Raw genomic sequence first — 22,002 nt, forward strand, 5'->3', positions numbered from 1 at the left:
TGCTCCTCAAAACTATGTGATGGAATATGTGTTGCCTCCTTTTGAAATTGAAATTGTGCAAAAAGAGGCATATCATCATTATCATCGGTGTATTCATCATTATTAATGTCTTCACCAATGTTAGTAGTGAATTATTCACGTCATACACTTGTAGGAGCATATGTTGCTTATGGAGACATAACCTTTTTTTCATATTCATAATCGTATATGAACATTAATTTAAACATAATTCTGTCCCACTATGCATGCCTAAATTGTTAAGTGTTTTTCAGTTTTAGAAATAAATTGTAACAATGTATGTTGAATTGCGGGCGTGCCAGAAAGCGGATTTCAATTTATGTGTAATCTTAACTTCGTAATAAGCAATTGGGGTTTGGTTAACCTTATAAAAAGGCTCCAAATTATGTTAAGTAAACAAGAATGAAAAATGTTGTAAATATATTGAATTCCATTTGTATATATGTTTACAATATTAAAGAATAAAAAAAACAAGTGTTTATGAGTGTTTTGCCTTTTGGGAGGGGGGGGGGGGGTGTTTTTTGTGGATTTTGGGTGGGGGGGGGGGGATTACAAATGACAAAATGTCTTTCTATTTATATCGATCATGGAGGCAGTTGAAATCTCTTCGAACTCTTGCGATTGCTTCAGAACCTCTGAAAATACCTTTTACCTCTTTTGCCCACGTTCTATAACTTATTCTTTTATAACAAATCGTTTTTAAATTGCATGCGCCACGTTTCACGTCCACAATTTCGTAAATGCGGTTATGAATATTTATGGCAGCGTCCCATTCATTTTTTAACTTTTTGGGGTTGGATTTTTTTCGATGGAATTGTAAACTTTTATTTAGTTTGTTCTTTTTTCTCTCAGTTTGTCCAACCTCTTTTGTATTTATAAAACCTCTTTTGTATTTCTATGTCTTTAATGCCAATAATTTATAATAAACCATAGGGACTCAAAATGAAACGGTTCATGTGGGTATTTCATTACTCTAAAGAGAAAACTATTGATTGTTTATTTTTTTTACATTTATAGAGCATGAGAACGCCATAAGCCTGCAACTTTCATTAGGGATGGCAATGGGGAGGGGATACCCCGTTCCCCGTGGGGACCCGCCCCTAATGGGGCGGGGAATCTCCACCAATTACCCCCATGGGTACGGGGATGGGGGAAAATCATTCCCCAACCACGGGAATGGAGAGGGGACGGGGAGTATAGTCCCCACCCCATGGGGATCCCCAACCCCGTTCCCATGGAGACCCGATTTATATTTATGCATATTTATATTATATTAGTATAAGTTTTAGTATGTTATTTATAATTTTAAATAATTTAATTTAATTTTTTTTATTAGTTTCAATTTAGTTATAAATATATAATATTATAAAAGATAATAGTATTTTTTATAATTAGTTTTTTTTAAATATCTTATAAAAATAATGAAATTATTTATAAATTATATTTAATTGTACGGGGAACGGGGATCCCCATGGGGATGGGAAATTCATGGGTATGGGGACGGGGATGATTTAAACCCCATTAATTAAATGGGGACGGGGATGGGGATTCCCCATAGACACGGGGATGGGGATGGGGATGGCTTCCCCGTCCCCACCCCGCCCCATTGCCATCCCTAACTTTCATCCTCTTGAGTCTTGAGGTTGCTTTTTACCTCCTCATCTTGTTAAATTACATGCACGTCCACAAAATATCTCCACGTTTTCTATGCATTTATTATGGAGTTTGGACCGGGTCATGGTTTTTGTAAAAACAAAATGGACTTGGACCCTTTTGCCAAAAAAAATTCCAAATATGGATGTAACATATATTTTATATGTACATGATTAATTACTATATATATATTATAAAAATAAAAATAAAGATAATTTGTATTTTAATTTATAAAAATTAAAATATGTTAAACAATTACAAAATATATTAAAAAACTTATAATTTATTTTAATATTTTCTTAAGATGTCACTCTCATCCATTTATGTTAAACTAAATTTAATATGAATACAATAAAAAAACATAATTTTATAAAATAATTCTTTTAAAATTAACTGAAGTTTTTAATTGGACAAACCTTAAAAAATACCAAATCTTTGAGATTTTTATCAATTATAAGCAAACCTTTTAAAATTTGCAAATACAACCTGTTTTGGCAAATTATGTTTCTTTTACAGTTATTTTTGAATCGGTTTGGTTTTTTTTATTGTAATTAAATCTTTTATTATGACAAAACATACAAATGTTTGATATTTTATTGTGATTGGATCTTATATATATGGTTGTCATGTTGACAAAAAAATTAGTTTGGTTCGAATTTGACTATGAAAAAAATATAATTTGATAAAACGGATTATATTTATAAATTTTGAAAGATTTTGTCATAACAAAAATTTCAAAGGTTTGGTATTTTTTGATTTGGCTTTTTAATTATAGATCGGACGTTTTTAGTAAAAAAAATTTGTGTCATAGTAGTAATTTATTTTTTAAATCAGACGTTTTTAGTAAATTTTTTTAAAAGAAAATAATTAGGACAAAAAATGTTAAATTATCAAAACAAAAAGTGAAACATCAAACGGGAGATACAAACATGATTTGTCTCCTTGTTTTCTCGTTTTCCTTTCTCAACCCTTATGTATCGTCACCTTTGACTTTTCTTTTTCTTTAGATTCCATTTTCTTAATCTTTTTCTTTTTCTTTTTAAATTTTGATTCTTCATTCAATTACTAATTTACCAAAATAATTAATCCGCCCGCTTGTTCCATCCACATTCCTCATCTAAATAACAAAATTTTATTTCTTTTTTGTATAACCGTTGGTTGATTTGGTGGTGACAAACAATGGCGACGATGATGATCAATGATGACATTGACAGCCTCGTCATTGGTGTTTTTATGAGCTTTTAATTAGATTTTGAATCAATTTTTCTCTCGGGTAAGTCCTAGGTTTGATTTCCTCAAATTTGAATTAGTATTGTAGATTAATATATAATGTTGTAATTGATTATGAAATTAGAAGATATCATGGAAAATGTTAAAGATTCTTATTGATGGATCGTTTAAAATGAGCTGATTTTGTGTCTTCAGGGCTTGAATGTGAAATACTGGCAGAGGATTTTAATAACTTTAAAAGATTAATTAAAAGGAAATGAGATTTGAACAAGGGAATGTAGTTTAATATTATATATTTAATACTATATTGGTTGAGTTTTTGTTTAATTAATTAATGCTTATTCATGTGATTTGAACTGTTAGAATTATCCTACTAATTTGATGTAAGAAATTACATTTTCTTTATTATTTAACATAGTGTAACTGTTGAAAGATCCTTTTTTTTTATGATATGTAATTTCTTTATCGCTTTGGTTTTCTAATGTTAAATTTTTTTTTGTTGGAGTCTTAAAAGAAACAGAAAAATTAATCCACTCAGTATTTTGATCCAAAGTGTTCTCATAGTAAATATATGTAAGTTCCTCTTTTTGTAGATCAGGTGTTCTGATGCGGTTCCAAGAAGAGAAGTGTTTGCTATGCTAGTGGGTTGTTCCGAATGAACAAATTTGAGACAAATTCTTGAATTTTATGAAGAAAAACTGGGCAGAAAGAGAGCACCAATGGTAGGCAGCCAATATGAAGGATTTGGAGAGTACGAGGAACAAACACTGGTCCGAGAAGTTAGTGCGAATGGGATTTCTATGAAAATAACTGATGTTGAAGCAAAGCTTGATGAAGGAAATATTCAAGAGGCCGAATCTTCCTTACGGGAGGGCTTATCCCTTAATTTTGAAGTACTCTTTCAGTCCTGCTATTCTTGTTATTACTTGAATTTTTTTTTCCGAATAAGAATAAATTAATCATACGTGTGAATGACATCTTGTAGGAAGCTAGAGCCCTTCTTGGAAGATTAGAATATCAAAGAGGCAATGTTGAAGGTGCGCTTCATGTTTTTGATGGCATTGATATTCAAGCAGCTATAGAAAGATTACAACCATCCTTTTCCGACAAACAGTCTTCTTCTAAGAAGGGTCGTTCTCGGGGTGATTCACAACATACAGTTTCACAGCATACAGTTTCACAGCATGCTGCTAGCCTAGTTCTTGAAGCAATATACTTAAAAGCGAAATCCCTTCAAAAACTTGGGAGGATAAATGGTGTGCTGATTTTCTGAATATTTGATCAAAAGACTAAACCCTCCTTTTTCTTCTTCATTTGAACCTTGTTTTCCATGGTATGCAGATGCTGCTAATGAATGCAAAAATGTGCTTGATGCTGTTGAGAAGATTTTCCAGCAGGGAATACCTGATGCACAAGTGGATAATAGATTGCAAGATACAGTTAGTCAAGCTGTAGAGCTTCTACCAGAGCTCTGTAAGCAGGCTGATCGCTATGATGAAGCAATGTCTGCTTATAGGCGAGCTCTACTCAGTCAATGGAACCTTGATAACGATCGTTGCGCAAGAATTCAGAAAGGATTTGCAATTTTTTTATTGTACAGTGGAGTAGAAGCTGGTCCACTTAGTTTAGCTTCACAAATTGATGGTTCTTATGTACCTAAGCACAATTTAGAAGAGGCAGTTTTACTTTTGATGATTCTTATCAGGAAATTTTACCTCGGTAAAGCCAGTTGGGATCCATCAGTTATAGAACATCTCACATTTGCATTATCCTTGTGCAGCCAAACTTCTATTCTAGCAAAACAGTTTGAAGAGATCATGCCTGGGTTATTTCATCGTGTTGACCGTTGGAATACTTTAGCTCTTTGTTACAGTGGGGCAGGAAAAGATGATGTTGCTTTAAACCTATTGAGGAAGTCTCTGCACAAACATGAACGCCCTGATGATCTCCTGGCATTATTGTTGGCTGCCAAGATCTGCAGTGAGGAATCTTATCTTGCTGCAGAGGGTGTGGGATATGCACAAAGAGCAATCAGTAATGCTCAGGGGACTGATGAACATCTTAAAGGTGTGTCTTTTCGCATGCTGGGTCTTTGTTTGGGAAAGCAAGCAAAAGTTTCTTCCTCGGATTATGAAAGGTCCCGTCTTCAGTCTGAAGCATTGAAATCATTAGATGGTGCAACTGCTTTTGAGCCAAACAATCCAGATCTTATTTTTGACTTGGGAGTTCAATATGCAGAGCAACGAAATTTGAATGCTTCTCTGCGATTTGCGAAGCAGTTCATTGATGCCACTGGTGGCTCCATATTGAAAGGTTGGAGATTGCTTGCACTGGTTTTATCAGCTCAACAGCGATTCCCTGAGTCTGAGGTGGTCACTGATGCTGCTTTGGATGAGACTGCAAAATGGGAGCAAGGACCATTGCTCAGGCTTAAAGCAAAATTAAGGATCTCCCAATCACTACCCACGGATGCTATTGAAACCTACCGTTATCTCCTTGCATTGGTTCAGGCTCGAAGGAAATCTTTTGGACCTCTCAGAAGTAGATCTCAGGTATTCTTTATCAACTTGCTTTTCTATAAAGAAAATCATTAATTTAACAGTGTCGATGTTTACATTTCTAGTCAAGTCAGATTTTCAGTCTTGATTACTTGCATTTGTATAATAATCAAAATTTGTGCTGATAGTTTGATAATACTAATTACAGTTAAAAAAATTAATTAATACTATCGAATACTATTTCTTTTATGATAGGCCGAGGCTGAAAAAGTCCATGAGTTTGAAGTATGGCATGGTCTAGCTAATTTATACTCTAAGCTTTCTCATTGGAAGGATGTAGAGGTATGTCTGGGGAAAGCTAGAGAATTGAAACAGTATTCTGCAGAATTGCTATATACAGAAGGTAAGAACTTAAATCATTATTCAGCAAGGCTTTTCAGATATTACTACTATTGTGTTTCTAAAACTCTTGTAGTGCATGTTGCGATTACTGAACATAGAGTTCTACCTATGGTGGTTCCATAGCTATTTTCAAAAGCATATAACCTAGAGACTTATAACATGATCAAACATTTAGTAGATTGTATAGAGTAATACGACTTAATCAACTTCAAGGAGAGGATTGTATAGCACACGTTTGCTTGTGCTTTAGCACAAAATAGTAGTTGAAGTGTTGCCTACAATTTTAAAGAGAGGAAAAGTTTATCCTGTTAGTACTGTATACACGTGTTTTTGAACTACTTAGATGTGATGGGATTATGTGTTTGAGAGGCAGAACTTTGATATTATTGTAAATCCAATTATCATGTTGATTGTGGATGGTAGATGTTTTTCCATGCAACACTTACATGAAAAATTTGTTTTACATTTTTCTTTGATTTCTATATAGTTGTGCATTTTTACAATCATAAGGTTTGGATGCATAATTTTGTGGTCTAATGATCTAAATTTCCAATTTTTTGCCGATTTTACTGATATTATAAAGTATAGCTTTATTTGAAGGATTCTGTTCTAATTGTAGCTAAATTTGCCTAATTGAATCAAATAAATCTGATTTGCACACGCGGTAGTCAATAAATGGTTGTCTGTTATAGTCAAGCTCACCTAATTAAATTAATATAATTGATAATTCAAATAGAAGAAAAGGTGATCATTCAATGGCTGTCACACCTGAGTAAAATCAGGTTTAATTGATTCAATTTAGAAGTCTTGACTACTATTGAAATTAAAAATTTCAAATCATGCTATAATTAATAAAATTAAAAGTTTTAGTTAGAATTGATTAAAGTGACAAACATTTAAATTTCTAAGTTACTAGGCCTACTTTTGCAATATAAGAACTTTTAGTTGTTTTTTTTTATTTGAATAATATAACCTTGATTAGAATAAATAAAGGAATACTTGTTCATCTAGATTGGACTAGTAGATGATGTAAGTATAATGTCTTAAATTTTACCTATCAAGGCAAGAAATAATTATGTGCGCTAAGTAATAGTGGTAATAGTAAACAGACCTAGTGAAACCCATCATTTGAGAGGGTAAGGTAGGATGTGTTGGCTTGTTGGATACAAAGTAGATTTATAATGATAATAAATTCTTGATAGTTTAGAATGGGGTAAATCATTGATTGCTTTGCGTAATTGAGCAATGTGTTGAGGTATTGTTAAAGTCAAGAATATGTTAAATAAGAAAAGATTAAGAAATCATGTTGTTCAATTATCAGGCTTTAAATTTTCTCATAATTGCCAAACTTATTTCTTAAATCTAATAGTTACTATATTTTGAATTTGAATCAAACGAACTCAAATCTTAATTGCTGTTTCAAGAAGCTCACCTTTATCATATTTATATCTTCATAGCAATGTAATATTTTATTTTATAGTCTGGATTTAACAATTTACCATAACTTTATTGAAACAAAAACTAAAGTTGATCGATTTTTTGTTATATAAAATACTGAAGTTTGGGATAAACTAAATAGTTTGATCGGATTTCTGTGAGGAAAAAAAATAAAAGATATTTCAGGCGTATTAAACTTTGTGTTATGTTCAGTGACTTTACTTGAAAGTAACCCCAATTTTTTTTTAAGAAAATATGGAAGAATGACCATCCCATGAAGGAAATGAGCCATTCTTTAAACAAATAATAATATGTGGACTTTGTAGCTACTATACGAGCCATCCAAATACACATCCATTTAACAAATTTAGATAAACCAAAGTTTAAATAATTTGTTAAACAAACGGTAGAACGATAAAATAAAATGACAATATTAAAGATGACCAAAACACGTACCGTTGGTAGAAATGATATGATATTATAGTAGTACCTTGTGAGTTTATTGCGCCATATAGTAGCGTAGATTGAAAAACTATCCAGAAAAGGTTTCCCACCATAGCATACCTGTTTATTTATTTATAAAATAAAATAATAGTTTAGTGTAATCATACCTGATGTTGGAGGAGGCTTCCCGAATTATCTACCGAAAGTAACCCCAATTATGGAGTGGAATATGTGAATAAATGATATGTTCATCTTAAATTTTGTGTTATGTTTAGTATGAAAATCTTATTGCAGTTATCCAATTCCACTGTGCATTAGTATGTGCATGATGTTACCTATTTAAGTAATAAATCTGGGCTAAAGTTGTCCACTTAGTTTTTCGAAATTTAATGCTGAGAATATTGTGTCAGCAAAATTTATCATGACTTTAATGTTTTAATTCTGTCTAGTGTTAGTTTCTTCCTTTGATTCTTGAAAATTTGAGAAACATTTAAATACTAGTTATGTATTAATTTTTTCAGGCATAATGTGTGAAGGACGGGGAAAGGATCAAGAGGCTATCTGTCATTACGTCAATGCTCTTCTACTCAACCCAAATTATGTGCCTTGCAAGGTATTGATTGGTGCCCTGCTGTATAAGATGGGCTCTAATGCATTGCCTGTTGCGAGAAGCATACTATCAGATGCTTTGAGGATTGAGCCTACCAACCGGATGGCTTGGTATTACTTAGGGATGGTTCATAGAGATGATGGACGAATGGCTGATGCGACAGACTGCTTTCTGGCAGCCTCTATGCTTGAGGAATCTGATCCTATTGAAAGCTTCAGCTCTGTTAATTGACCGGTCTAGTTCAGTAAGGTAGACCATCACTTTCTATATTTTACTCATTTCTCGAATTACATATCCACAAGATTCTTGTTTATTCTCCTTTGCAGCCAAATCTGCACCAATTGTATTCGCATTATGCTCCTAATACCTTGGGACGGACCGGTTGTTATTTAGATGCTTCTCCTACTTTGACTTTCAGCCTAGATTCTGTTATCATCAGAAAGGAAGCAAGAACTGAGAGCACCAACGAGAAAACATAAAGAGGTGAATTTTATTATCATTTTGATACATTAGAGCTGGGATAATTGCCATCACCATCTTTAGATTAAGTAAAAATTAATGTTTATCCCCGGAATTCTAAAAACTCACTGTTTCTTCCTGATTTATTAGTTCCATTTAAGTGAAATATGATTTCAGTTATCTAATACTTAAAAGTTAAGAGGAATCGGTGAGTTTTTGAAATTTTAAGGGAAAATAAGAATTTTGACCTTACTTGAAGTGGAGGATACTAATTATCCCATGAGCATATATAAGTGGGTGGTGGTGAAATAATTTATTGATTATTTTCTAATGATTGCTCAACCATTGTAATTGTATGATAACCTGGGCAATCTTCTATCAAAGATGATAATTAGATTTGTTTTTATGAATTTATTGAATTTTTTGTTTTTGTTTTATATTTATATCTATAGATAAATAATTGTAAATTGTTTTTTTTTCTCCTTTTTGTTTTTTTTTTCTCCTTTAACCATTTTTCTCCTTTATATTTATATCTATATGCATCATTCACATTACATTCTTCCTAGTTGTTCTCTCCTAATACTTAAAAGCTAGTTTGCATACATGTATATTTCCTTTTTGTTCTTGTTTTTGCGATGATGATAGCATGTAAAGTGTTGGTATATCTACCATAGACTTATATACTATGTTGCATGGAAACAAGAATGCTGAAAAGAGAAATATTGAAATTAAAGACATCAAAATATTGTTTTTCATGATAATGTTATAAATATAATTTTTTAGAGTTGGTATTTTTGAAAATAAAAATAAAACGTAGAAACACAATAGTTGACAAGTTTCCCTGCAACATATCTTATCTTTTCTTATCATTTTATATGGTATTGTTGTGGGCATTTTGTGTATGCTGTTAAATATTATTGATGTTACTTGGAAATTTTTCCTGGTTTTATAACAAATTTCTTTAACATGTGCTAATGAATTGCAAATAGTTAGTTGTTTTTATGTCCTCTACTTGACTTCAGGAGTGAGCGGAATTTTGGGTAAACAAACCGAACCAACCAACTTGGTTTGGTTCGGTTGAATTTTGGCAATATTATTTAGTTTTTTCGAATTCCATAGATTCATTTTTGGTTTGGTCTGATTATGTGTTCAAATATTTAGGTAAATTTGTCAAGTTGAATTGAGTTAACCAACAAAACTTTTCAGTTTAGTTATACATAATTTTTCAGTATAGTATATAGTTTGTGTTTGGCTTTGTTGAAACTTTACATAGGATTTGATTTATATAAAAATAATAAGTGCGGTCTTTTGTTGGAGTCTACTTGAAATGCGTCATAATTTTGTTCAAATGCTTACTCTTGGATGGTTAATGTAGTTTTACATCTCAAATTCAAATTAAGAAAAAGTTGTCTACGATTTATACTAAATTTTCCAAGTTACCAAAATTTTAATTTACTTGATAAAATAAAATAATGTTGAATAAAGAAATTGAATATCCTGAAAATGAAATAAAAATTGTATTTCGAAGGTTTAAATGATGGAATTTAGCTGAAAAGCATTGTAACTCATGGATGAAGTTGATAAGTATTGTCCGCTGGTCCGTTTTCTATTGAATTTCACTCTGGGAATGCCCGATTTACATATTTATCTTGAGTAATTTTATTTCACTCATTTTTTCAACCTATCTTATTGTATCAATTAACTGTGACAATTAAAAAGTGGATAGCTTATTTATTGTTGTATTGTTTTTGATAATATACATTTTGGAAAGCAATTGGACAAATAAAATATTGTCATGAATTTGAGAAAATATTAGGTGATACAAAAAACCAATTATAAAGCGTTTCTCATTTATTTTCAACTTAAGCTTTGAGGTGGTTGGTGAAAGAATATTAATGGCGGCTTGACCCTAACCACTTGAATACATGGCTGCTTCAACTGTAAGACTCCAGAAAAAGTACTACTATATCTTTTTGTAAAAAAAATTATCTAACACAACCATTGCGCCATGTCATTCGTACAACAAACTAATAATGTGTTGATAAAATCTTTTTTATAATAAACTACAGGAACCAGTTAGGGTACGTATTTCAATCAAACCAAACTGAATAATTTTTTTTTTGAATTTTTTTAATTCTAACCAATACTACAAAAAAAAACCTGATCAGAATCAAACCAATTGATTCAATTGTTTTTTTTTTAATTTGATTGCAGTTCATTTTATGTTAAAAGCAAACTGAAAATGTGTTACTTTAAAAATTAAACCGAACCAAAAAACTAATTTTATTATAATTTTAAACTGACTGAATTTATCAATTCTATTCGGTTATTTAGTTTGACTCAGGATTAGCACTGCACATCCCTACATGATGGAGTAGGTTACAATTTTCATAATCTTCATAGATTGGCCCTAGATGTTCCTTTGGAAAATATTAAATTTACAGTCTTCCCTGTAGACTTCAGGTTCATAGCTTCCGAGCAAATCAAATGAGATTGGAGAAGTATTTGTAGGAATAGAACTAAACACTAATAAAATCACAGCATCCTACAAACTGATAATTATGAAATACATTCAAACGAAGGATATGGAAATGAAGCTCTATTCATGTTTTTTCCCGAGCTTTCCTTTAGGTATCTTACTGAGTAGACCCGTATCGAGCTTACGGTAGTGACCTTGCAGCTGTTGAAGTATATTGTACACAAACTCATCTATTTGATCATCATATTTCTCGTAAACCACCGGCAGTGTGTGCGCAGCAACAAAACCTTCAGACCAACATAATTAGAATTCTCATACATAAGTTGTATAGTGTGCCACAAAAACCAATTCACTTTTAATCTTTTCATTCCGGCATTATAGATTAATATTTAAATTATACAATGAGACTTTTAAATGGGGCGTTGTGGACAAAGTTCATGCATGTATTTCTTATGAATTCAACTTATTAGATTTTGTTATATCTAGTAACAATTCTAAATTTAACCCCTTTACATTTGAAATGAAAGAAATTGAAATCCATTTAAGACAAAGCACAAAATTAAATCCATAATAAGCAGAATACTCACCAATGTATAGAACAGTTAAAAAATTGCACCAGCTCCCAATGACAGCAGAAATCCATAAGCTTACTACAATCTGAAAAACAACATTTCCTTCTCATCAGGGGACGTAACAAGTAAAAGCCACTATTGATGCAAAACAATAATTATGAAATGAGAAGTTTAAATCTTATTTATTGAATTAAAGATTTTCAACTAATTAATTAAAGACTCTTGAGACAAAAAAATAATTTTAACTTTCTGTACATTTAAAATTACCAAAATACCCCTAACTAACAAATCATAATTCCTTCAGTAAAACATAATATTAGAGATGATGAAGTTCTCAAATCAATGAATCATTTGAAAATCATTTATTCAATAAATAAGATTTAAACTTCCAATTTTCATAATTCTTGTTTTGCATTGACTGTATAAGTGAGAGCTCAATTGAAATCTTAATCAACATAACCATCTGCCAATAGTTGATATTATAATAGTAGCTTGCGAGACACTTCATCATGGGATTAATGAGTCATTTTTTCAATGATTTTTTAAAAAGATATGGTATCAAAGTTCAGATGAATGCAGAATTACAAAGAAGGGCTAATGAATTTCCTTTAAACAGCAAGAAAATATCATTGAAAGAACTTAGAAAGGTCAAACATACCAAAAGAAATTGTTTCAGATCTCCTCCACATGATACATCCTGAAGAAACTGTAAAGCATGGTTTACCTCAGCTCCAATTGTTCTACCAATACTTACAAACACCTCATCAGGTAACACAAGGCGGGGGACCTTAGAACGCGACCTGTTTCAAAATAAACAATAGAATATTACAGATGCAGACACAATAAATAGAACAAACAAAAAGAAAATTTACTTACCTGTTCAATAATCCTGAAGCATTTGTCCAAATAAACTGAGCAACCATACCAAGAACCAGCGCAAGGAATACGAGAGTTAGAAAATGATAATTAAGCCATTCAAAGAGCACCCAGATGGCCGTTGCACCACTTAGTACACTAGCTGAGATCTTCTTGTTCCTCCACAGGAGTACATCAGCAGCTATAATTTTTACGGTATAAAGACAAGTTAGATACTATAGAGAATTAAAGTGATAAGGATTGCTAAGAGACATCAAGCCAGAAAGATGATCCTACACTTCCCGCCTCCTAAAAGATGATGAACAGGCTTCTGACGTCCAAATAGACGATTTAAACGAGCAGTTACAGTACTCGTCTCTTCCTGGAAAAAGGATACAGACTTCTGCTTTGTAACATTGTCAGCAAGGGTTTCTGCTAGGTTTGTCAAAATATTCTCTGCTGTAATTTTCTCATTCATAGTGTCAATCTACAAAAGGAACCAAAATTAAGTGTCAATCTACAAAGGAAACCAAAATGAAGCGTCAATCTACAATAGAAACCAAAATTGTTGTTATATACTAAAATTCACAAGTATATTAGAGGAATTACTGGAACCATGACTGTATCACATAACAATTTAAAAAGGACCAAAATGAAGATTAGTTAAAAGGAAAAATTAATTAGCACATTATGAAAGGCAGAGCCTTGTCAAAGAGTTGAAAAGCAAATCAGAGACATTTTTCGATACAACTGTACATAGGTACAAATACACAATCCATTTCATTAAAATACAGAGAGGGGGAAAATGCATCAGGCTTAGGCACAAACTATGTGAACTATTGAATAAATAAACATACTTTGTATTTGAAACATCAATAAAATCCTTAGTTCATAAAAACATGTTCTTTGGGTTGTTAGCACTGTTTTATATTTATTTGTGAATAAAATGACAATAAAACACCTGATTTTGACTTTTCTTGAAACTAAAATGAAGAATGGAAAATCTCATAAAGTAGATACATAAAAGCAAACGACAAACATATACAAATTAAGTTTCAAAAACTGAGCATTTAGAAAAGAAAAACTGCCATTTGGCTTGCATGGAAAAACATTTTTGTTCGTCATTCAGAAGAAATTCTGAAACCTAAAGCTTTCCTTACAGCACTGTTAATAAGTGCAGTTCGCAAGAACAAAGTCTTTTACTTTTTCCGAATATTTCCATTCTCTTATGACAGATAAAAAGGAATTACTAATTTCATCTAAGAAGATGACCTTTGTGTAAATATCAGGCGTTCCATTGTACCCTTGAACTCAGTACCATCTATTAATTTTATTTAATTTTGAATCATGTAGGAGACTTGGAGTATAAAATTGTGTTACATTATTCTTTTGCAACCATTCAATAAGTAAACGGTGAGGGTTCTAAATCACTAAGGTCGATTGAAAATTGAAATACACTACCACACAAAGAGAGATCAAATATTCAGGAGTGGAAGCATTGCTCCCTTAAACAAACAAAAAGGCACTGAATTAACACTGTTTTCAGCTTCATTTTTGATCTAATAAGTAGCAAGGGGCAAATATAATTCCATCACCGGCTCATTTTCACTTCAAAAAAATCAAAAGTTCAGAACAACCATACATGATTTATTTACTTCTCAAAATCTGCTTCAAATCAAATGTGATAAATTTATTAAAGTTAGACCTTTCCAGTGCTAAAACTTCCCACCTTTTGTTCATTGCATAAACCGGAAAATGAAACAAAAACTGAAAAACAAAGCAATTAAAAAAACAAACCCTAACTATAAAATCAAAGAACTGAACAAAGAAGAGTACCTGAAAAGGAGAGGGTAAGAAAAAATAAGGCAGAGAACGATGATGAACACGCAGTCAAAAAGATAAGAGTTTGAGCAGAGAATAAAAAAGGCGTGCTGGAATCTTATTTTTAAATATAAAAAATGGTCACTTTCAATTTGCCCATTTACTACAAATTTTATGTTGACACGCTTTACTAAGTCCAATTAAATTATTTTAATTTTGTTTTGTGATGTTGAAAACGGAAATGAAGGGAGAGATGAGAAGAATAAGAGTTGCAGTGAGGCGTTGTTGTTTTCGAAGGGGTGTCGCAATTGGACGAAACGAAAGCGCAGTGGTGGTGCACGTGGAACTGATGCACTACCTGTTTTTATCTCTGGTAGTTGCGGAATGCATTCTCTTTTCCACCACTCATTATTACCTAACCATATTCAACTTTATTATTTTACATACATAATGTCGTTACTTTTTAGGTTGATAAAACATATCCTAACGTTTTGATTTTATAGTCATTTAATCGATAGTTCAAAATGTCATAAACAAATCCTAATCTGTCTCGTTTTTGCATTTTGTAGTATGAATTCGTTTTCCGGCAATTATACCAACTTTTTAGACGATGGGTTCGTTAGGTGGCGAGCGGTAGTGGTGAAAGGCAAAGGTGGTGAATGGCGGTCGTGAAATAAATGGTGGCGGCGGTGAACGAAGAGTGAAGTGATGTAGCTAGGTTTTAATGGATAAAGTACAATAAGATTCTTGATTTTTTTTAAAATAATAGTATAATATTGAAGTTTTAAAATTATAAGAGAATGGCTAAAACTTAAAAAATAATTAAGCACCAATTTAAAAAATAAAACAAATATGAAGGCTTTTTAAAATATTTGTCATTTAAAATTGGAGAGTGAAGTAAAAACAGTTTGCCATACTTATGGATTTTTCCGTATGTTTTCTGTAGTCTAGAATAGAGAGATTACAGGTGATAAAGAGCTGCAATAGAATGATAACAATATTTTTCTCTTGTCGCACCATCTCCCTTATTGTACAATTATTTTCTGAAACATTTCTCGTGTTCAATAATAGTTTAAACTGAGAGGTTGTAAGTGAGAGAGAGCTGAAAATGGTAAAGAAATATTGAAGTTCAATTAGTCTTGAAATTCGATGCAAGTATTATGAATAAAGGGTCATTTCACCCCTTCCAGTGATTTTTTAAACAAAATAAGCCCAATACATTCCATTGTTGTGTCAGTTTAAACCTCTTTAAGTGTCGAAATCATTAGTGTCTTCAGGAAATACAGGATGAACATACAAGGTCATTTTTGCACCTATTCTTATAATTTCCTCACACACATAAGATCAGAAACCAAAAAGAAAAAACATCAAATTCAGCAGAAGCAGTAGCAGACACTTAAATAATTCAGCTTAAGTCAGTCAATGGCAAAGAATTTGAACAAATTAGATCAGAATAACCAAAAGACCAGACATTAACAATTGCTAAATTACATTTACAAAGAAGATGAACAAAATTCAATCACCAATAGGCACTATACAGAACTTTTTTCCTATGGTGATCATCCAAATGAAATCAAAAGACCCTCCCAAATACTCTCTATTTCATATCTTACATTACAAAAGAGCTAAGCTCTCAAACATATTCAAGACCTCTCTTAAGAACCCAGGGTTTTCCCTTCCAATTCTTTGTTTTCTTCAATCATAATACTTACAGAGTTATTACCAATTATCGCCTGCGAAAAAACATATAATGTATATACACTACCCATATCTCACTTGCTTCACTCCCTTGAAAAAGATTCAAAACTTCCTCTTCTTGTTAAGTCTGCTGTGTTTGTGATTGTGGTGGCGTTTACCTTTCTTCTATGTACACTTGATTATATAAGTTCTAAGCCATAGCGGGGATGCTGGAATTTTGGCGATCCCTATTCAGGCAATCAAATCCTTCTACTCTAACTGCAGCTGGTTTAAGCCCGTACGTCATCCTCACGCACCCTCCTTTGCGTGAAGATGGAGTTGGAGATGACAAACCCGAAGGTGATGGAATTGACAATGGTGAAAATGAAGTGAGTTTGTCATCTCCAAATTGGGCATCTTGAATTAATGGGTTAGTGGTCCTGGTAGGAGGAGAGCCAGCAAAAAATGGAGGCGATGAGGATACCTGAGTTGCAGATTGTTCTACCCCATGACACTCCTGTTAACATAAGAATCAGGATCAATAAATATCTAATTTCCCCAAGCCCCTAGCTTTAGAAACTATTAGAAGTCCCAGGTGAATTTTTCTGAACAAAATATCCTCAGTAAATAAAATAACCAAAACATCAATCGAGAAAATTATCAGATCCTAAGCAATTATCAACGTAAAACATGCATCGAAAGACAATTGAAGTTTAGAAATACAATTGAAAACATATAATCTATCACAGGTAAGATGAGTTGTACGATTTACGCAATCTATGGACATTCTGTCCAGAAGAAAAAGGAAATTAAAGAGCATAAACAGTGTACCTTCATGAGAATGAGGTCCAGAAGCTCAGCCCCAGCTTTCGAATCATACATCTCGGCTTGATGACTGTTAAATAAAACAATCACACAAAAATTAGTATAAGCTCAAGCTGTTAAATTCACTAGTACAACGCGATAACCTAGTGAACATCCTCTTACCTCAAGTGCCATCGCAAAGGCCTGATAGGATTGTTGGCCAAAATTCCTACACGCCGAGGTCTGGGGCAAACTACAGGACCCTTGGAATCAAAAATTGAAACCAAGCCTCTACTCTCATCACAGGAGGCAACGGCGTTCTTCTGAAGATTCAATTGATTCATCTTGCAGATTTTGCACAAATATTCGACAGTAAGAACGCCTGTCCACACCAGAACAACAAAATCAGCTTCGGATTAATGTTTGCAAACCCAATTAAACATTTCAGACAAAAAAATTAAGTCAAAACATACTCATTTATGGAGATCAACGAAATTTAACACATAATAACGCATACTGAATTACTCCATATAAAACTTGCTGACCAGATCCACATATTAATAACAATATAATAACTCCAGATCCATTCAAAACAGCATAAATTTATGACATTAAAGCCAGAAAATATTCATCAATAACTCGATAAGTAAAATTCTTGTATTACATTAATAAGTTGAAATTTTTATTAAAAAAAAGACAAACTTTGAAAATTAATATATATCCCTCTCCAATTTCAAGAAAAAACTCGAAGATCAAACCTTTCTCCAATTAAACGCCCAAAAAAAGTCATCAAAACCTAACTTTATTAAACAGCCAATATTTTTAAAATCCATTCGCACCCTTTTGAACGAAATTAACGAAACAACCAAAGAAAAATTAAAAACAGCTAAAAGACTAACCGGATCTGCCCTGTAACAAATTCAAAAAAAAAAAAAACTAAAAAGGAACATTTATGGATTATAACTAAAACGGTTAAAATTTCAAAGAGATTTTAAATTAACAAAAAAATAGCGAAAAACAGATCTGGAAAATAATAATGAAAGGGGTACCTGCAGTGAAAGCTGAGGAAAGAGAGAGGGAGAGGGGCAGAAGGGAGTGAAAATGGAGGTTGCAACTAATTTATAGGGCATCCTTTTTGTGTAATAACTAATAACTAGTCAAAAATGGATGCCTTCTTTTTTCTTTTCTTTTTTCCTTTTTAGGATTTCAATTCCAGGGTGATTTTATTATTTTAATTTTTTGGTTTTGAATAGAGTTGTTATTATTTGTTAAGTTTAGGCGGGTGGGGATAAAATCTAGGGTTAATTACATATAAAATCATGACTTTACTCCAAGTTTTAAAAATAACATAACTTTTAAAACGTGTCAATCATAGACACCATCTTTCATATTATTTTTTAAAATAACATCTGCGATTTTTAGTGGCATTTTTGGTGACGTGGCATGACACGTGGCAGACCCATTGGGTGTCCAAGTCAGCAAAATTTCACCAAAAAATATGCCCATGATAAAATTAAAAATAAAATAAAAAGTGATGTCTATAATTGACACTTTTTAAAAGTAATTTTATTTTTGAAACTTAGTATAAAGGTCATGATTTTATATGTAATTAACCCTAAAATTTAATTGTACTCGACTTTTTAAAAAAAAGTAAAGGTCCGTCGTAATTTTATTATTTTATTAGTTTTAATGATTTAAATATATTTAATAGTTTGATTTTTCCAAAGTTTTCTTTACTCAAAACTACTACAAAGCTCTTGGCACAAAAATATCAAGGAAAAATGTGCAAAAATAGCCTTGATGTTTTGATTGTGTCTCATCTGGATAGATATGTTTATTGGTCGGACTTACTAAACTTTTTTATTTTTTAAGTAAGTTCAAGTCCGGTTCGAGCGCGGGTTGGGCTTCATTTTATCACCCAACCCCGGCCCTTGCACTCTATTTTTGCGGGCTCGAAAATTTTCCCGAACATACATGTAAAATTAATAAAAATATAGAAGGTTTTACCCGCTCATAAAAATAACGGACTTTTTTTGGGCGGACTAAGCCCATAAATAATCAACACCTAGGCTATTAATGTTTTTTTTCGTCTAAAAATTGACTCATAGAATAAATAAACATCCCGTCTAACAGAAACGTATTAAATCATTACCTGGCTTATGTGGCATTAAAAGAGTTGTGTGATCGGAGCGGGGTTCGGGGGCCGCTTATCTAGGATTATGGCAGATTTCGGATCTGGCTTTGAATAAATTTACAATTTATTTAAATAATCATTGGATTATAACTATTTTAATATAAATAAGATAATTATATAATTCATAAATGATTGGAGTATTTAAAAATAAAATAAATAATTTTATATATTTTATAAAAATTGTATTTTAATAGGGATATTTTTGTTCAAATAATTAAAAAATTAAAACAACTATCAACTGCTGGCAAAAAAACTCCAAAATGGAGCTTTTCGGACAGCAGCTGTTGGATGTATATAAATTCAAAAAAAAAAATAAAAAACTTCACCAAACACTTAATAGGAGCTTTAAAATAAAAGTTAAAATCTCCACCGAAATGCTGACCAAACACCCCCATAATACGATTTAAGTGTATTTTGAATTCTAAAAAAATTGTATTTTGAATTAAAAAAAAGTAGTATTATAAACAAACTGAATAAATTTGCATGTTAATCTATTAAACGACATATTTAAACAGAATCATCAATAAATGGACTTATTTTTTATAAAATTATGTTCAACCTCAATCTTAATTGGTTATTAATTCGTATTAAATTAATTATATTAGCGCAAGACGATCTATCTTGACAGGCATAATTGAGAATGCGAAGTTGGAGAAAAGATTTAAGTGGTAATTTACACCTTCAAATTGTAACTAATGGGCAATTAACACATAAATTAACTTAACGGTAAATTAGTTACGAACTTGTTGATTATGGGCAGTTAACTCTATTTTGGCAATTTATCTCCTCAACTTGTAAGCTAATATTTCCATAAATTGAAAATTTTCTCTCAACTTGCAAACTAATTTGCCCAAATGGATTAATTATTCATAAATATCAAATTTATATTATCTTAATTGTCCGGTGCTTACAAATTGAGGGGATAAATTGCCCACTTAAATCTCGAAAAAAAGGTAAAAGTAAAAGTTTCCTCATTGGACCTAGTCCCTGCTGAAAGCTGGCTTCCATAAGAGTGTTTGGGTCGGACTTTTCCAGGAAAGTGTTGAATCATTTTATAATTTATGTCTATAAATTTCATTTGAGATCTGCTTATATGTATCGCACAAGTAGCGGAATTTACGTAGCGGAGAATCAGGAAAGCGTGTAACTCTATTGGATCCCACATAACTTCATTTCATCAGGCTTATCAGGCGTTGGATTCTTTGACTTCTTAAGTCCAAATACATATACGTGCCTCGCCCTTTCTTTACTCTATACAGATTCACATGCTCCACGTTTTATCTAATCTTCTCTTTTTGTGCTGAATAAAAAACCGGCCACCTTCAAGACTTTTACACACTTCCAACGTTTTTTAGCCTCTTTTGAGTATCAAAGATCCAGCTATTTATACTCTCATGTTATTTTTATATGCTTCTCATAGTGAGGAAGAACGGAATATAAACATCATAAATTTTGAATAAACTGAAAATAAATATCTTATTAACAGCTTGAACGAACATGAATCAACCACAAACTAACGAGTTGTACATGACCACTTCAAAATTCGGCTCTGGTCATTTACAGCCCCACACAATACTGAATAATAAAATAGTGTGGCATCAGTTTAATTAGCAATTTAAAATTTCCATTACTAATTCAATTACCTTTTATTCATAAAAAGAAATTCAGTTACCTTTTAGTTTCTAAAAACTATGGCTATACTTGAATAAAACAAAATATTCATATCTATTCACAATTTTAGCATCTATGTTAAATATACCATATTTTTAAAATTTTATCATATTTACCATCATATTTAACTTTTACCTCTGTCGAATACACCCGCAATCTATTTGGATGTGATTTTATATGTATATGTATATAAAATTAATCTTACATGGCGTAAATAACATCTCGCCACATTAGTTCAAATTGATTAAGGATATATTTGGAAAGTTGAAAAGATGTGTATATGACAAAACAATTAAAATATGATTTATTTGACAAATTATTAAAATTGTGGTAGATAAATATTTTACTTATTTGTTTTTTGTTGCTGGGTCCATGAGGTATTCTGAACGGATTTTAACTGTAAGACAACACCTTTAAATTTTCTATCAACAAACTAATCCCATTAGAGTAGTGTATATAGGTCTTTTACGGGAGACAAATTATGGCCCCAAGTAAGTATAAATAAGAGTTTAGATCTTAATAATTGATTATCTTTTTTCTGCATTAGTATGTAGATATTTATAAGTGTAGAAAATTGCGCTCAGGTAGCGGAACATTCGGGACAACCTTATCACTCACCTTCTATCGTACACATATAATCAAGAGTGACTTGTGTTGAAAGTTGAACATGAAGTGAATAATGAGCACTGTTTTCAACATTCAATTCTACTAAATCTGCAGCATGTAAACCATCCTTTTGGAAAAACAAGCCTGGATACTGGAAACTATTGCAACACCAAAGAGCACGATGTCCTTATCAACTGCATTATCATCGTAACAGTAACTATATATGTAGCCACTATCGAATTTACAGCAGTATTAACCAATATATTCACACAGTCATCAACAATTGAGAGCGCAGCATCATAAAATTCTTTACGGAGCTAAGGGCTTCGAACTACCATCATGACCATTAGTGACACCATTCGCATCTCATTTGGTTGTTTTTGAATTTTGTTTAACCACTTCCCATTCATTTTGGATAATAATGTAAGAGCCCCTATTTGATGTTCAGATTGATTAGTGGACATTCTATGAGCTTGTTGGTGATTTTTCCATACAATTTGAAAGTTACAAAGATTGTTGATTCATATTTTTTCATGTATAATTTTTTAGAAGAAAAATATTCATTAATCTGT

At 31.9% G+C, this 22,002-nt stretch overlaps 3 protein-coding genes across 4 annotated transcripts; 1 reads left to right on the forward strand and 2 right to left on the reverse strand.

The window, feature by feature from the left end:
• Nucleotides 1-2,582: 2,582 nt before the first annotated feature.
• On the forward strand, nucleotides 2,583-9,188 carry LOC126677921 (protein NPG1). 2 transcript variants are annotated; one of them, XM_050372733.2, is made up of 7 exons: nucleotides 2,583-2,944; nucleotides 3,495-3,794; nucleotides 3,887-4,157; nucleotides 4,243-5,453; nucleotides 5,655-5,802; nucleotides 8,204-8,541; nucleotides 8,619-9,188. In XM_050372733.2, the coding sequence occupies exons 2-6, from the start codon at nucleotides 3,621-3,623 to the stop codon at nucleotides 8,521-8,523; spliced, it is 2,124 nt and encodes a 707-aa protein (XP_050228690.1). In that variant the 5' UTR covers nucleotides 2,583-2,944; nucleotides 3,495-3,620; the 3' UTR covers nucleotides 8,524-8,541; nucleotides 8,619-9,188. The 2 variants fall into 2 exon arrangements, with proteins under 2 accessions (XP_050228690.1, XP_050228691.1); XM_050372734.2 differs by having other exon boundaries at nucleotides 3,500-3,794.
• Nucleotides 9,189-11,097: 1,909 nt separating this feature from the next.
• On the reverse strand, nucleotides 11,098-14,647 carry LOC126679449 (reticulon-like protein B8). Its single transcript, XM_050374483.2, has 6 exons — nucleotides 14,494-14,647; nucleotides 12,955-13,144; nucleotides 12,679-12,859; nucleotides 12,461-12,602; nucleotides 11,818-11,887; nucleotides 11,098-11,517 (listed from the first exon to the last, which is right to left on the reverse strand). The coding sequence occupies exons 2-6, from the start codon at nucleotides 13,133-13,135 to the stop codon at nucleotides 11,351-11,353; spliced, it is 741 nt and encodes a 246-aa protein (XP_050230440.1). The 5' UTR covers nucleotides 13,136-13,144; nucleotides 14,494-14,647; the 3' UTR covers nucleotides 11,098-11,350.
• Nucleotides 14,648-15,932: 1,285 nt separating this feature from the next.
• LOC126679041 (uncharacterized) lies at nucleotides 15,933-18,123 on the reverse strand. Its single transcript, XM_050373976.2, has 4 exons — nucleotides 18,009-18,123; nucleotides 17,143-17,341; nucleotides 16,987-17,050; nucleotides 15,933-16,672 (listed from the first exon to the last, which is right to left on the reverse strand). Exons 2-4 carry the CDS (start codon nucleotides 17,301-17,303, stop codon nucleotides 16,367-16,369), a joined length of 531 nt encoding a protein of 176 aa, XP_050229933.1. The 5' UTR covers nucleotides 17,304-17,341; nucleotides 18,009-18,123; the 3' UTR covers nucleotides 15,933-16,366.
• Nucleotides 18,124-22,002: the final 3,879 nt, after the last annotated feature.

This window comes from Mercurialis annua, linkage group LG4 (genome assembly GCF_937616625.2).
Source record: "Mercurialis annua linkage group LG4, ddMerAnnu1.2, whole genome shotgun sequence".
Classification (NCBI taxonomy): Eukaryota; Viridiplantae; Streptophyta; class Magnoliopsida; order Malpighiales; family Euphorbiaceae; genus Mercurialis; species Mercurialis annua.